The sequence below is a fragment of the Tasmannia lanceolata genome, unplaced genomic scaffold (genome assembly GCF_043159265.1).
Source record: "Tasmannia lanceolata isolate RefF3 unplaced genomic scaffold, GAP_Taslan_0.1 ptg000031l, whole genome shotgun sequence".
In the NCBI taxonomy this organism is placed as follows: Eukaryota; Viridiplantae; Streptophyta; class Magnoliopsida; order Canellales; family Winteraceae; genus Tasmannia; species Tasmannia lanceolata.
In genome coordinates, this window is record NW_027518708.1 from 1,222,286 (window position 1) to 1,236,967 (window position 14,682).

General features: G+C 40.8%; 3 protein-coding genes across 3 annotated transcripts; 1 reads left to right on the forward strand and 2 right to left on the reverse strand.

The window, feature by feature from the left end:
* Positions 1-10,995: 10,995 nt before the first annotated feature.
* Positions 10,996-11,451, reverse strand: LOC143859520 (uncharacterized). Its single transcript, XM_077370201.1, has 2 exons — positions 11,246-11,451; positions 10,996-11,167 (listed from the first exon to the last, which is right to left on the reverse strand). The coding sequence occupies exons 1-2, from the start codon at positions 11,449-11,451 to the stop codon at positions 10,996-10,998; spliced, it is 378 nt and encodes a 125-aa protein (XP_077226316.1).
* Positions 11,452-11,522: 71 nt separating this feature from the next.
* On the reverse strand, positions 11,523-12,092 carry LOC143859521 (uncharacterized). The gene has a single exon (XM_077370202.1). The coding sequence runs from the start codon at positions 12,090-12,092 to the stop codon at positions 11,523-11,525; it is 570 nt and encodes a 189-aa protein (XP_077226317.1).
* Positions 12,093-12,641: 549 nt separating this feature from the next.
* On the forward strand, positions 12,642-13,887 carry LOC143859522 (uncharacterized). Its single transcript, XM_077370203.1, has 4 exons — positions 12,642-12,984; positions 13,063-13,256; positions 13,412-13,480; positions 13,600-13,887. The coding sequence occupies exons 1-4, from the start codon at positions 12,642-12,644 to the stop codon at positions 13,885-13,887; spliced, it is 894 nt and encodes a 297-aa protein (XP_077226318.1).
* The last annotated feature ends 795 nt before the right edge of the window (positions 13,888-14,682 follow it).

Genomic DNA, 14,682 nt, shown 5'->3' on the forward strand with positions numbered 1-14,682 from the left:
GTTGGTTGGACGACGGATTCTGTTCTGCCGGTATGGGGATGGTTTCTGTTCTCACTAGTTCAGTCTCTGCTTCTATTCGTTCCCCAGCTGTAGTTACCTTCTCTACAGTTGGGTTCTGGGCAGCCTCGGATTCAATGCTTTGCTGGTGAATGGTGCACTCGGCCACGAAGTCTGCCAGCACTTGAGTTTTTATCGCCGGCCTGGGCAGGTACTGTATGTCAAATTCACTCAGCTTCACGGCCCATTTCACAAGTCGCCCTGAGGTGTCTGGTTTGTCGAGAATCTGTCTAAACGGCTGATCGGTCAGGACCTTTATTGCGTGGGCTTGAAAATATGGCCTCAATTTTCTGGCCGCCATGACCAGGGCATATGCAAATTTCTCAACCCGCTGGTACATGATCTCAGCGTCGTGTAGGACCTTGCTGACATAGTAGATCCGTTTTTGCTGGTTGTGCTTTTCTCGGATTAGCACAGCTGCCAGTGCCTGGGGGCTTACGGATAAGTACAAAAGCAGCTCCTCCCCCGGCTCTGGCTTTGTCAACAGCGGTGGAGAGGACAAATGCTGTTTTAACTCTTCGAATGCAACTTGGCACTTCTGTGTCCATGGTGCCATTTGAGGAAGTTTTTCCCTCCATAATGATGAAAAGGGCCGCACACCTCCCTTTAAAAGGGGAGGGAAAGGAAGAAGCAAATGACCCCTTTTTCTTTTGGCCCCCGAAAGCAGGGAATTCACTCATCCTCCACCCCGTAATACCGGAAAAAGAGGCGAGGCAACAACAGAGGAGGCCAGGAATCCCATCCTGCCCTCCCTGCTAGTCCCCTCCGACTCACTCATTTATGCACCCAGAAATGTCCCCGCGCACCGGCCCTGGTAACCCTGATCAAAACCCCCTCCCTTTCTAGCTGCTCTTTATATTGACTGGTCGAAGGATCTGACTTGGGTGTCGAAGTGGTCGTCCGGGACCCACCCCGGACCCCCTGACCCCCTTTTGTTTGTGATTGCAGACCCTGCGGAGGCCCTCTACCGACCGCGCGATCGCAGACCCGGATCCGGACGCCATCAGTATCCAATCTGAGTTAAACCGTTACGGCGCATTAACGCTCTAGGGTAAGACCATCTGCACACGGTAACCCTTTTCAAACCACCCAACGTAAACTCGTTTCCACGCGGTATTCAATCTGAGTAAACCCATTATGACACATTAACCTCCCAATTTGAACCCGTTATCACACAGTAGCCAATTTTGAGCAAACCCGTTATAACGCGGTAGCTCTCTAGGACGCTTTTGTTGTTTTACACAAAGCACTTTCCAAACCAAAATTGTTTCGCTCCTGCAATAATCCTGCAAATCACATCAAAGCCCGAGTAAGTCTGTTTATACACGGTAGCTCATCAAAATCAGACGCTATTTAAAACACATTATCATATCGAAATCTTATGTACGATCCGTCGTATCAATCAACAGACGTCGCTTTGGCATTTTTGTTATCAGTGTCCGCACTGGATGTCAAAATGACATCCCTGAGGTCCCTCCCCAAATCAGGTGTCCTTAACCTGACTCGGAGGTCCTTCCCCGAATCAGGTATCCTTAACCTGATTCCCGATGTCCCTCCCTGCTGTTAGCAATGATGTCCATCCCATGACTCGTTTTGACGGTCGTATCTTCAAAACCCCAAAAACTGTCGACGAGAAGTTTCCAGTCGATGACCTGACAACAAGACTCCTTGGTGAAGGTTGTACACCTGAGGATCTGATATGAATCTTGCAAGCTTATCATTAGTCTCCATTGATAAAATTTTGCTGTCTCCTTTGGCATTCAGGTGCCTTGCACCCTCTACCAAAGAGGGGCATCTGTAGACACCGAATTTTGTCAAGGATGTATTAGTGATAGGTGACGCAAGGAAGAACCTTATGACGAGTTCTGGAGCACCAGTCGTGTTTCTCTCAATCTCTCTGTAGGGTACCTAACGATGTTTTCAACCAGCGAAAACCTGTTTTAACACAGCACCCGCCATTTTTCGTAAACCAAAAGCCTGTCTACACAGCACCTGTCTTTTACGGCATAAACCAGTAAGTTCGTCTGCACACGGCACCCCCATTCGGTAGGTTAACCTAGGGTCCAAAACTCTCTTTTTAGCACCCAAGGGACACCCTCTCTCTCAAAAGCACTCGATTTCTTATTTATTGGAAAGCCCTAAACACAAGGAATCTAACGGACCTGACTGCGTGCAAATCGGAGTACAATCGAAAGAGATATGGACAACCGAATGCCTTGATAAGAAACGAAACTATCGCCACCCGAAAGCCCGTTTTAACATGGCAAACGCCTTTTTCGTCGAACCAGAAGCCTGTCTACACAGCGCCTATCATTTACGACATAAACCGGTAAGCCCGTGTGCACACGGCATTCCCAATCGACAGGTTAAATTTGGGTCTTAAACCTTCTTTTGGCATCCAAAGGACACTTAGTCTCCTAAAAGCACCCGATTTCTTTGTCATTGGAAAGCCCTGAACATAAGGAATCCAACGAACCTAACCACGTACGAATCGGAGTCCAATCGGAAGAGATATGGACGATCGAACATATCGATAAGAGACGAAAAACACTACAAAACAAAACGGAGAAGAGACGAACTGTAGCGGCGACCGAGGACGACATCACCCAGATATTTATGGGTGATGTCATCACCAAATTCGTCCCAGACGAATTCTGGTTTGAACCAGATATTTTTTACCCCTCCCCTATAAATAGAGGAGGGGGCATAAAGGTTTTAAAAAAAAAAACTTTTCCCTTTTCTCTCTCTCTCTCCCCTCAGGTGTATACACCTTCTTTCGGTGTATTTCTCCCTTTTTCAAGCCCCAAACCCCTCCAGAAAATTAGACAAAAACCCTAGTTAGCTTGCTTTAAAAGAGAGAAAGTAGAGAAACACTAGGTAGCTCCTTCCGAACGTCGGCACCCCGCCGAATTTTCGAAGGTTTAGAGCGTCTTTTTTTCTTATTTACACCATTGTTCTTCCAAATTTTGCAGAACTACGAGCTACTTTTCCATAGTAGCGCCGTTGTTCTGCTGAAATCTCGGCAAATTCGGAGGCAAATCGGCTATACAGTGTCGTTGCGCCGTCGATTTCTCCGCAACCTTGAAGGACCCCTTCTCAATATAAGCACGGTAGGTCTGCCGAATTTCAGAGAACCCAGCGCCCTATTTTCAATATAGCGTCGTGGTTCTGCCGAAGTTTCGGCAATCTCTGAAGCTTCCTTCTTCAAACAATTGCGGTTACACCGCCCAACTCTCAAGTGGTAAGAATGTAATCCATTTACTTTTCTATCGTAAAGTAAGTTGCGAAATCAGGCTCTGTCGAAAGCAACTTACAATACCAAACATGTAAAAAATGTAATCCATTTACTTTTCTGTTGTAAAGTAAGTTACGAAATCAGGCTCTGCCGAAAGCAACTTACGATACAAAAAACCTAAAAAATGTAATCCATTTACTTTTCTGTCGTAAAGTAAGTTGCAAAATCAGGCTCTGCCGAAAGCAACTTACGATACAAAAAACCTAAAAAATGTAATCTATTTACTTTTCTATCGTAAAGTAAGTAGCGAAATCAGGCTCTGCCGAAAGCAACTTACGATACAAACCTAAAAAGAATGTAATCCATTTACTTTTCTGTTGAGTATTTAGAAAATGAGTAGGGTGGGTTTCATCACCTTGATGTCAAGCCCGTCTACCTGCCTTTCACTAATTCCAGCACTTTACAGCTTTCTGCACAAGTAAGGTACGAGGTTGAGATGTCACAAGAGTCATTCCGATACGGCCGATACCATGTGGCATAAATCCCTCCGACTTGCTCTTTACTTTCTGCAATTTACAGCTTTCTGCATAGTAAAGTACGAGGTGGTGACATCATAGGATCTCGAGCGCACAAATGTTAGCTCTACCTATGCTTATCTTGTACTCATTGTCATTTGTTCTAAATGATTGCATAAATATCTTAATAATCATATTTATGATAAGCATATATTGAGGGGGAGGCAAAATTTGCATAAATATTTTATTAAAGGGAGCCTCCAACCCCATAATCAATTTAGGTTCATCATCATTAAAAAGGGGGAGCATGTAAGCCTAAGGGTACATCCCTCTCTTATTTTGATGATCAACAAACCCAAATTGATGGTAGTTTGCTAATGGCTTCTCTAGTGTTGTGATTTAGACATGTTTCATTCATGTCAACACTTGAAGCTAGAAGAACAAGGGCTAGTCTTGGAGAAAGTCAAGTCTTTGTGGTCATCCTTCAAGCCGTATGGTGTATCGAAGAATCAAGGGAACCACAAGCGCACAAACGTATTTAAAGACTATCTCAAGACAAGGAGAAGCTCATGCAAGCACCAAAGAAGATTGAAGATCAAGAAGACTCAAGGTTCATACTTTTAGAATGCATAGGAGTCCTCTTGGCATTTAGTGTTTGCATGTTTAGATGTTTTCAAATCATCTTTAAAACTATTTTTCTAAGTGCATTAATGTATTTGAAAACACATGTTTAAAGCCCAAAGTTCCTTGCACAAAATATTTTAAAATAGTTTTTTAAAGCAGGGCTAGTCGACCAGGCTATGCCGGGCGACCGCGTGATGGTACCTGGAAATCTAGGACATCTCGAATTTTAGCGGGCCGGTTGACCGGGCCAATCCGGTCAACCTCTGATCGGTTCTCTGGAAATATAGAAAACATCCAGGTTGGTCTCGATGGATGACCGCAACCCCCCGATCGACCACGGAATGTTTCAAATGCAAAATAATTTTTTTAAATAGATTGCCCTTGGCGGGCCACCGCGATGAGCCAGTCGACCTTGCCTTATTTTTTTAGCCAAAATTGTTCAAACAGATTGCCCTTGACAGGCGACCGCGGCAGTTTGAATTTTGAAAATAAAAAAAAGGGCGCCCGATAAGGGCGGGCGACCACCGTGGCCTGGTCGACCACGCCGGTTCGGCGAAAGAGCTGTTGGAGCCTGCAGTGGGTAGGTGCACCTACCCAGTCTTATTATGGATTTGCCCTTGAAGGGTCCCAAATGAACTTGGGTTATTTAAACACTATCAAAAACTTCATTTTACACCTTTTGAGCATTTATCTTTGAAACCCTAGAGCTTCAATCTTTGAAATAAAAATGATCCTTCTTCAAATCTCTTGTGCATTTAAACTTGCATTCATTTCTTTTTAAGAGGATTTCCCCAAGCATTTAGTTTCAATTATTGGGAGAATATTGTAAGTTTGAGAGTTGTATATGCCTTAAAGAGGCTTGAGAGATTTTCATTCCATATTTTCTTTTCTTTATTGTATTTGGAGTTGCAAGAGGAGTTTCTTTCTTCAAGGCGGTGGTGCAATGAAAAAGAATGTCCTCAGAGGCTGATTGTAAACATGGGGGTGTGTCCCCTTGTAGAGGAGGTGATCGTTTGTAATCGCTTTGTGAGGCGGCATTGAGGAGTCTCACCGTAGTGGAGAAAATCCTAAGGAAAGACCAAGTACTTGGGTAGTGGAGTAGGTCAAGTTGTGACCGAACCACTATAAAATCGTCGTGTAGTCTCCTTGCTTTCTCTGCTCTCTCTTTTGGTGTGATTGGTAATCTCCTTCCATTTTCTATTTGAATATAATCTTCAACGAGGGTTAGAACTAACTGGGTTAATTTCATAAGCCCTAGCTTTGTAAGTAAAATAATTTTAAAACACCCAATTCACCCCCTCTTGTGTGTTGCCCATTGGGATTTCATTTTATCCTAGGCCAATGACAAATCCTTAGGGGGAGAGCTTTAGAGTCTCATTTCTCATGCTCATATGGACCATCATAATGTATTCACATTGCTGATTATCCCTCTAGTTGTGCTCAATAAGTCAATCACTTTATCAAGCAAACAAAAAACAAATGGAGAGAAAACTACTTAAATGGTTATATTCTTTCTCCACCTTTTTGATGTGACAAAAGGGGGAGAAGTAAGGGTAAATTGATTATCTTTAACATAGTGCTCATGATATTTGGACTAACTTTGTTCATATTTATAATATCATGCTCATATGTCCCTTTATGATCACATAGCATGCATATTCTATGCTTATTGTGCTTCCATGTTAAAAACTTGCTAAACATGCTAAACATCATCATTTGAAATGTTTATAATAAGCATAGATTGAGGGGGAGGAAGATTTACATTTTTCAATCCCTAAGGGGGAGCTTCCACCTTAAAATCAATTTGATTTGTTAGCATAAAAAAAGGGGAGATTGTAAGCCCAAGGGTTCAACCCTATCTATGTTTTGGTGATCTACAAACTCAAATTGATTATATGATGCTAATGCTTTTGCTAGTGTTGTGATTTAGACAGGTTTCATTCATATCAACAATTGAAGCAAGAAGATCAAGGGCTAGTCTTGGAGAAAGTCAAGTCTTGGTGGTCATCCTTGGAGCCGTGTAGTCTATCGAAGAATCAAGGGAACCACAGGCATAAGATCAAGTTTGAAGACTATCTCGAGACAAATAAAAGCTCATGCAAGCAATCAAGAAGAGTGAAGATTAAGAAGACTCAAAGGTTTATACAGTTTAGAATGCTTTGGAGTCCTCTAGACATGTTGTGTTTGCATGATTCAGTGTTTTTAAATCACTTTAAAAATCATTTTTACCACTCTTAAATGATATTTGGAAACACATGTTTAAATCCCAAAGACATTGGCCCCAAGTTCCTTTAATCGAAGTTTTAAAATCAAGTTTTCACTACAAGGCCGGTCGACCGGGCCATCCCGGGTGATCGCAGAAGGTTGGCTGGATTTCCTTCAACCTCCAAACAAAAGCGGGCCATTCGACCGAGGCAAGCCAGTCGACCGCGGATAGGTTTTCTAAAATTCAAGAAACCGTCCAGTAAGGTCTTGGTGGACGACCGAGATGACCCGGTCGACCGCGGAATGTTTTTGGTGAAAATTAATTTTCAAACAGATAACCCTTGGCAGGCGACCGCGTAAATTCGGTTGACCGTGCCATGTTTTTTAGCTTAAGTTTTTATCGAACAGGTAGCCCTCGGCGAGCAACCGTGGCCACCATGGTCTACCGCGGCTGTTCGAAATTCAAAAATTAAAAAGAGCGCCCGATAAGGGCGGGCGACCTTCGTAGCTCGGTCGACCACCCCTGTCTAGCAAAAGATTCGTTGGAGCCGGCGCAGGATAGGTTTACCTAACCCATAAATTATAGTATTGCCCCCAAACGGTCTTAAATCTTTTAGGGCTATATATACACCATTAAAAAACCTTCAAACCAACCTTTTGAAACATCATTTATCAAATCTTAGAGCCTTTAACTTTCAAATTCAAAAGGATTCTTCCTCAACCTTTTGTGCATTTAAACTTGCATCCATTACTTGTCAAGGGGATCTCCATAAGCATTTAGTTTCAATCATTTGGAGACTTTGTGGCTTGAGAGTTGTATTTGCCTTTACGAGGCTTGAGAGCTTTTATTCCTTTCTTCCGTCCATTCATTGTAAAGAGGGTTTTACGCTTCAACCCTATAGAAGAAGAAGCTTGCTTGTAGAGAGGGTTTTACGCTTCGGCCCTTGAAGCTTGAGTGTAAGGGGTTTTACGCTTCAGCCCTTGAGAAAGGAGAAGTTTGATTGTAAGGGTTTTACGCTTCGGTCATAGAAAGGAGAAGCTAGGTGATTGTAATTAGCTCATTGATCCGGCCATTTGAAGGAGGATCAAGATAGTGAAACTCGCGTGCGAACGTGGAGTGTGGACGTAGGACTTGCTCCGAACCATGTTAAATCTCGTGTTCATTATCTCTCTCTCTCTCTCTCTCTCTCTCTCTCTCTCTCTTCTCTCCTTTCTGTAATATTTGTCGTTACATTTTCTACTTGTTTATTTATCAATCAACAAGGGCTAGTTGCACTTTCAATTTTTAGGGTTTAACTCACATTGCAAATTATAGAGATTTTTTAATTAGACCCAATTCACCCTTGTCTTGGTTTGCATATTTGGATTTCAACATAGAAGATTGCCAAGGTGGGGACCGTTGGGCTTACAATCTCCCCCTTTTTTATGATAACAACACACAAGGTGATTGCCACATTTAAGCATAATTAACCCAAAACTTGTCCCCCTTTGTCATCACAAAAAGAAAGGGTGATAGTTAAACATAAGGGAATAAATAATATGCAATGTACAACTTCCCCTTAGTCAAGGCATAAAACAGTTCAAGACTCCTTCCTTTTTAAACCAAAATGTAAAACAAGGAGGGTAATAAACAAAAATGGGGTTTTGTAAGTAAAGCACTTATAAGCTCCCCCTAAATCATATCTCTCCCTATTTGAAAATAAAAAAGAATGTATTGGGGATCAGCAAAGCAAATTGCAAAGGTAACGACAAATTAAATCAATCAAGAACCTTGGGAAACAAAATAAAATAATTTTTCAATTTAGCACAAGCCCCTAATCTAATGCAAAGCATAGAAATGATTTAGTTTTACCTAAAATGCTCTTTTCAACCCATACGATTTTATTTTTAGGTAAAATCCTAAACATACAATCATTTTTAAAATGTCCTAATCTACCACAAAAATGAAATTTTGTACAACAAGTAGAGGGACATGCTATGTTACAAGAAGATTTAGGATTTTCAAAACTTTTATTCCCTTCTTGTAAATTTTGGTTTTCAAAAACAAATTTTTCATTTTCTTTTTCAAATGATTTACATATTTGAATCAAGCCTTTGTTTATACTAATCAAACCATTGTTTATTTGATTCAAAGAATCATTTGAGGACAAGATACTCTCAATTTCATTTTTCAAAGATTCAACTTGACTTTTCATTTTTGAAATTGAGCTTTTGTGTTTCTTATTTTTTCTCAGAAGGCTTTGTACAAGTACTTTTAGTTCATTATAAGAAAACTCATCATCAACATGTGAATTAGATAAATCTTACTCTTTAATAATGCAAAGTTAAAAACTTGATTTTCAAAAATACTATCAACTTTAAGCCAAATCTCATTTGTACTTTTGCACTTGGAAACTTTCTCAAACACATGTGGAGGCAAAGCACAACAAATTGCAATCAAAGCTCTAACATTTAACTCACGCAATTTGAGATCATATTTCCCCTTATAAGATATGGAAAGCCATTTTGAATAGCACTCCACATCTACTTATCCAAAGATCCTAAAAAGAGTCTCATATGGGATTTCCATTCACCATACTTGATCCCATCAAAGGATGGTGGAGACGAAGATGAAACATTAAAATCCATGGGATGCCAAAAAACAAAATTTTCTCTTTTAAATTTTTGTAAATTCAAAAATCCCTAAATAAGAGCCTTGTGCTCTAATACCAATTGAAAACCTAGGGGGCATGGCAACCCAAGAGGGGGATGACTTGGGTTTCAAGAACTTTTGCGAAAAATGAATGCGGAAGCTAAAAGACAATGGCAAATATAAACATTCAAGCACATGGAAGATAAAAATACAATGCACAAAGGATAGAGAAGACATAGAAACAGTGCACCGGATTTTTAAGTGGTTCCGTCCAAGGATCCACACCAAGGCCTAATTCCACTCCACTAAGAATCTTGATGGCTTCACTAATCTGATTCCCTTAACATAAGGAATCAACCCAATTACAATCTGGAGAAAGGTCCACGTCTCCAACACTTGCTCTGCGTCTCCTACACTCGCCTCTGTGGAGATGGCTCTGGGACTCCACACACACTCGCCATTTACAAGTATAATCAAAAGAAAATAAAAATACAAATGCCTCTTTAAAGGCAAGATCAATCTCTCAAGTACTCACAAAACAACTCTCAGAGATATACAATTAAGTCCTATGCTCAATCCTTAAGAAATAGCTCACAAGAGGCTCAACGAGGTTTCCTCACACTTAGATACCTTCCAATGAAGTTTTGGTGTGTGAAAATCTAGTTTGGAGGGTTAGGAAAGTCATATATATAGCTTAGGGTCAAAACTAGCCGTTACAGGGGCAAAATTGTAATTCTGCCCAACTTTTAGAACTAGCCGTTGTGCCCCAACGCTATTTCCATCGCACAAGCGAGGGTAGACCGCGGAGGGTCGGTAGCCCGCCATAGGCCTGTTGGAATTTCAGCAAAATACAGTTTTTCAGCCCGTTTTGTAAAATTTTTATCGGATTTTGACGTTCTTATACTCAATGTAAATGGGAATGATGAGATATTTCTATTAAAAATATTTTCAAAAATATTAGAAAATGTTTATGACCAATTATTATCAAATTAAGGTCTGTGGTCACTAAATGAACTACTAATCAAGTGCCAATGATGTCTATCTTTTGGGTGTGTTCTCTAAGGCTTATCCCAAGATATTTATCATATTTTAGGACCCTAATAGAGTATGTTTAAATCTTGTTAAGTGCTCCTTAGTCCTCTCATAGGCCCTAAGCTAAGGATTGGAGTTTTACATTCTAAGACTTGACAAACACTTGATTTCATTGATGTCTTCATCTCTTCAAGTCTTCATTGTCACCATGGATCATCTCTTCTATTCTTTTGGCTTCACAAGGTCTTCATGAAATGCTCCAAGCCTTCATCTTCCTTAGGGTTCAAATGATCTTCTTCATTTGATCCATGCCATTTTCCTTGAGTTTGGTGTTTGATTCCTTGATTTCTAATACATGCACTTAAACATCAAACACATTAGAAATACAATACAAATCAACTTGTGTTTGGAATCTTCAAAACATAGAAGATTGCCAAGGTGGGGACCGTTGGGCTTACACTCTTCTCATCTACCAATTGTAACTCCTGATCTCTGGCTTTTGCCCATTCAGACTCTGGCAAGTTTGCCTCCATCATTACCCTCAAAGATGAGATTCTCAGCTCAAAAGGGAGGACTACTTCCATTCCGTATACTAAAGAATACAGAGTTACACCTGTAGAGGATCTGATCGATGTCCTATAAGCCCACAAGGCTTATGAAAGTTTGTTCGACCAATCTTTATAAGTCTCAGTCATCTAGCTGATGATAACCTTGATATTCTTATTTGCAGCCTCGACAGCTACATTTGTCTGAGGTCTGTATGGCGATGACTTGTGATGCTTGATTTTGTACTCTTCACACAGGTGTACCACCTCCTTCTTGAAGTGTGCCCCATTATTAGAAATTAACTCGTGTGGTACTCCATATCTACAAATGATATTTGAATGGATGAACTTTACAGCTGATGCAGAAGTTAAGGAAGCAAATGAAGTAGCTTCGATTCACTTTGTGAAGTAATCAATAGCTACTAAGATGTACTCATGTCCACTTGATGACCTTGGATAGATCTTTGTAATAATACTAATCCCCCATACTGAGAAGGGCAATGGCAAAGTCAAAGAATGCAACTCTGAAGGAGGCACATGGATGAGATTTGTATAGACTTGGCATTTATGGCATTTCTTCACAAAAGCAAAGCAATCGGCTTCCATTGTTGGCAAATAAAATTCGAGCCTCAGAATCTTTCTAGATAGCATCTTACCATTCATGTGAGGTCCGCAAACTACTTGATGAGTTTGCTCAATAATCTCTGCTGCTTGCTATTCATCGACACACAAGAGTTGTATTCCATCAAAAGATCGTTTGTACAAGTCTTGCCCCAAATGACGAAATTGGAGGCTAATCTCTGAAGGGTTTTCTGCTCTTTTCCTAAAGCCTCAAGCAGATGCTCCTTATCAAAAATGAGGTTCTTGATATCCGTGTACCACGGTTTTCCATCTAGACGCCTAGCTGATATCTCAATGGCATTCGCATGAGCCGGAGCCCATTGTAACCTCACAGCTAAAGGTTGAACTTCCATAGTAGCGAAAATGTCTAACATTGAGGCTAGAGTAGCTAAAGCATCAACAAAATGGTTCCTAGTCCTCGACAGATGAGTAAAAGTGATATTCCTGAACTTCTTGACCAGAGATTCGAGATAGGTGTTATCTGGGATCAATCTAGTTTCTCTTGCCCTCCAATGACCATTGATTTGACAGAGGATCAAGATTGAATCCCCAAACACATCTAAGTCTTGAACCCATAGAGCTAAATATGCCTCTAATCCTGCGATGCATGCCTCATACTCTGCCATGTTAATCTCATGCTATATTTAATAGATTTTTAAATTCATTAAGCTTTGTGTTTTGACCCTTCTTTGTTTATTTAGATTTTCTTATTTTAACTTCATAATCATTTTGTTCTTTAAGGATTGTGAAGGTGACTTTTGACTTGAACCAAATTAAACCTATGGGTCAATGAGGGTACTAAGTGCATGAATACGTTTCAAATGGAATACCAAGCACTTAGACCAAAATACAAGTTCATACCATTATAAGAGAGTGTAATCAACTAGGCACAATGACATGAGATAACGAGATTAGTAAAACCTAGTGTATCATGTCACAACTGGTATAAATAACACATTATAGATACATAAAGATCAAGCAATATGAGCAGATTTCTATCTATGCTATAGTTTTAAATGATATGATCGTTTAAGCATTTAAATGTATAAATACATAAGGATAAGCACCTGTATCAACACATACTAACTAAATAGTAGATATGTAATCAACCTTGAGTATAAAATGTCTAGTATCTAATTTTCATAAGATATGATATTAAAGCTCAACCAACCATCATGAAAACTTTCCTGGTTGTTAAGGTTCCCTCCACCTATAATGCCATCATAGGACGTCCAGCTCTGAACAAGCTTGAAGCAGTCGTCTCAAAACCTCATCTCAAAATCAAATTCCCGACAAAAATAGTTGGAGAGGTAAGAGGAGATCAGGAAAGAGCTAGAAACTGTTATGCTAATTACACCAGAGTGGTGAAAAAAGCAAAGGAATCTCTCCAAATAGCCGGTACAGACCCACATTCGGATAATTACAAGATGAGCAGAGAACCGGTAGAAGAACTGACTCAAGTACCACTTTTTGGAGAGGATGATGATCGGACAATCCAAATTGGATCACTTCTCACAGGTAAGACCAGAACCAACCTGGTCAATTTTTTGAAAACTAACGCAGATGTTTTTGCATAGTCTGCTTTAGATATGCTAGGTATCCCGACGAACGTTGCTGTCCAACGGCTCAGCGTCGACCCCTCTCATAGACCCGTTAAACAAAAGAAACAGAACTTCGCTCCTGAACGACAGAAAGCTATAAAAGAGGAGGTCGATAAACTCCTACAAGCCGGGTTTATCCAAGAAATACATTATCCAGAGTGGCTCGCCAATGTAGTAATGGTAAAAAAGGTGAGAGGGAAGTGGCAGATATGCGTGGATTTTACCGACCTAAACAAAGCTTGTCCAAAAGACCATTACCCCTCCCTCGGATCGATATGCTGATAGACGCTACATCTGGCCACGAGATGCTCAGCTTTATGGGTGCTTTCTCTGGATATAACCAGATACGTATGTACTCCCCCGATATCCCCAAAACATCCTTTGTCACAGAACAAGGACTATTTTGTTATAAGGTCATACCTTTCGGCCTTAAGAACACGGGAGCCACGTATCAGCGGTTGGTGGATAAAATTTTCACCCCACAAATCGGTCGAAACATGGAAGTATATGTTGACTATATACTTGTTAAAAGCTTGAAAACTACGACCATATTATCGACCTTCAGGAAGCTTTCGCGGTATTACAAAAATATCAGATGAAGCTCAACCCCTCTAAGTGCGCCTTTGGGGTAACTTCCAGAAAGTTCCTTGGATTCATGGTCACTCAACGAGGTATAGAGGCTAATCCTGAGAAAATCCAAGTCATCCTCGATATGACATCACCAAAAACCGTGAATGAAGTACAGCAACTCGCGAGAAGGATAGCGGCTTTGAGCCGATTCATGTCCAAATCCGCCGAGAGGTGCCTTCCATTCTTCTAGATACTGAGAAAAATGAAAGATTTTCAATGGACGAATTAATGCTAGGAAGCATTCAACAAACTCAAACATTACCTCCAGTCTCCTCCGGTGTTGATGAAACCACTACCTAATGAAGAGTTATGCCTCTATCTAGCGGTAGGCTCTCTAGCTGTTAGCGCCGTACTTGTCAGACAAGAGCAAAGAACAGAGCACCCTATATATTATGTCAGCCGAGTACTACACGATGCTGAAACCAGGTATCAGAACATCGAAATGTTTGCATTTGCGGTAGTCGTTGCCGCCAGAAAATTACGTCCATACTTTCAAGCCCACACCGTCGTTGTTCTTACCAACCAACCATTGCGCAAAATCCTTCAAAAACCTAACACTTCGGGACGATTAATCAATTGGGTGGTAGAACTTGGCGAATTTGACATACAAGTGCGACCTCGCCCCGCAATTAAGTTGCAAGTACTTGCTGACTTTGTGGTAGAATGCACGACTCCGATCGAAGACTTGCGGGGGGGCAGGAGGAGATAAAAGATGAACAAGAAAAACAATATCCATGGATGTTGTTTGTCAATGGATCAGGTAATGGAAGCGGAAGAGGAGTAGGATTAGTGTTGGCCGGACCTGATAAATTTCTAGTGGAATATGCTCTGAAACTCGACTTTGATGCTTCCAAGCCACAAGGAAAACCAAGCCATACATGTTCTTATCTAGAACACTTTACATGTTTGTTTCTTTTCCTGATTTCTAATCAAGGAATAAGTAGTTATAAAATTGAACTATATCATACATGGATAACATTTTCAC

Coding starts and splice junctions, on each gene's coding strand:
- LOC143859520 (XM_077370201.1), bottom strand. CDS start 11,451: ATGGAAGCCGATTGCTTTGCTTTTGTGAAGAAATGCCATAAATGCCAA. Junction 11,168..11,245: donor GCTATTGATTACTTCACAAA/GTGAATCGAAGC, acceptor TATCATTTGTAG/ATATGGAGTACCACACGAGT.
- LOC143859521 (XM_077370202.1), bottom strand. CDS start 12,092: ATGGCAGAGTATGAGGCATGCATCGCAGGATTAGAGGCATATTTAGCT.
- LOC143859522 (XM_077370203.1), top strand. CDS start 12,642: ATGAAAACTTTCCTGGTTGTTAAGGTTCCCTCCACCTATAATGCCATC. Junction 12,985..13,062: donor AATTGGATCACTTCTCACAG/GTAAGACCAGAA, acceptor TAGATATGCTAG/GTATCCCGACGAACGTTGCT. Junction 13,481..13,599: donor AAGGACTATTTTGTTATAAG/GTCATACCTTTC, acceptor ACTTGTTAAAAG/CTTGAAAACTACGACCATAT.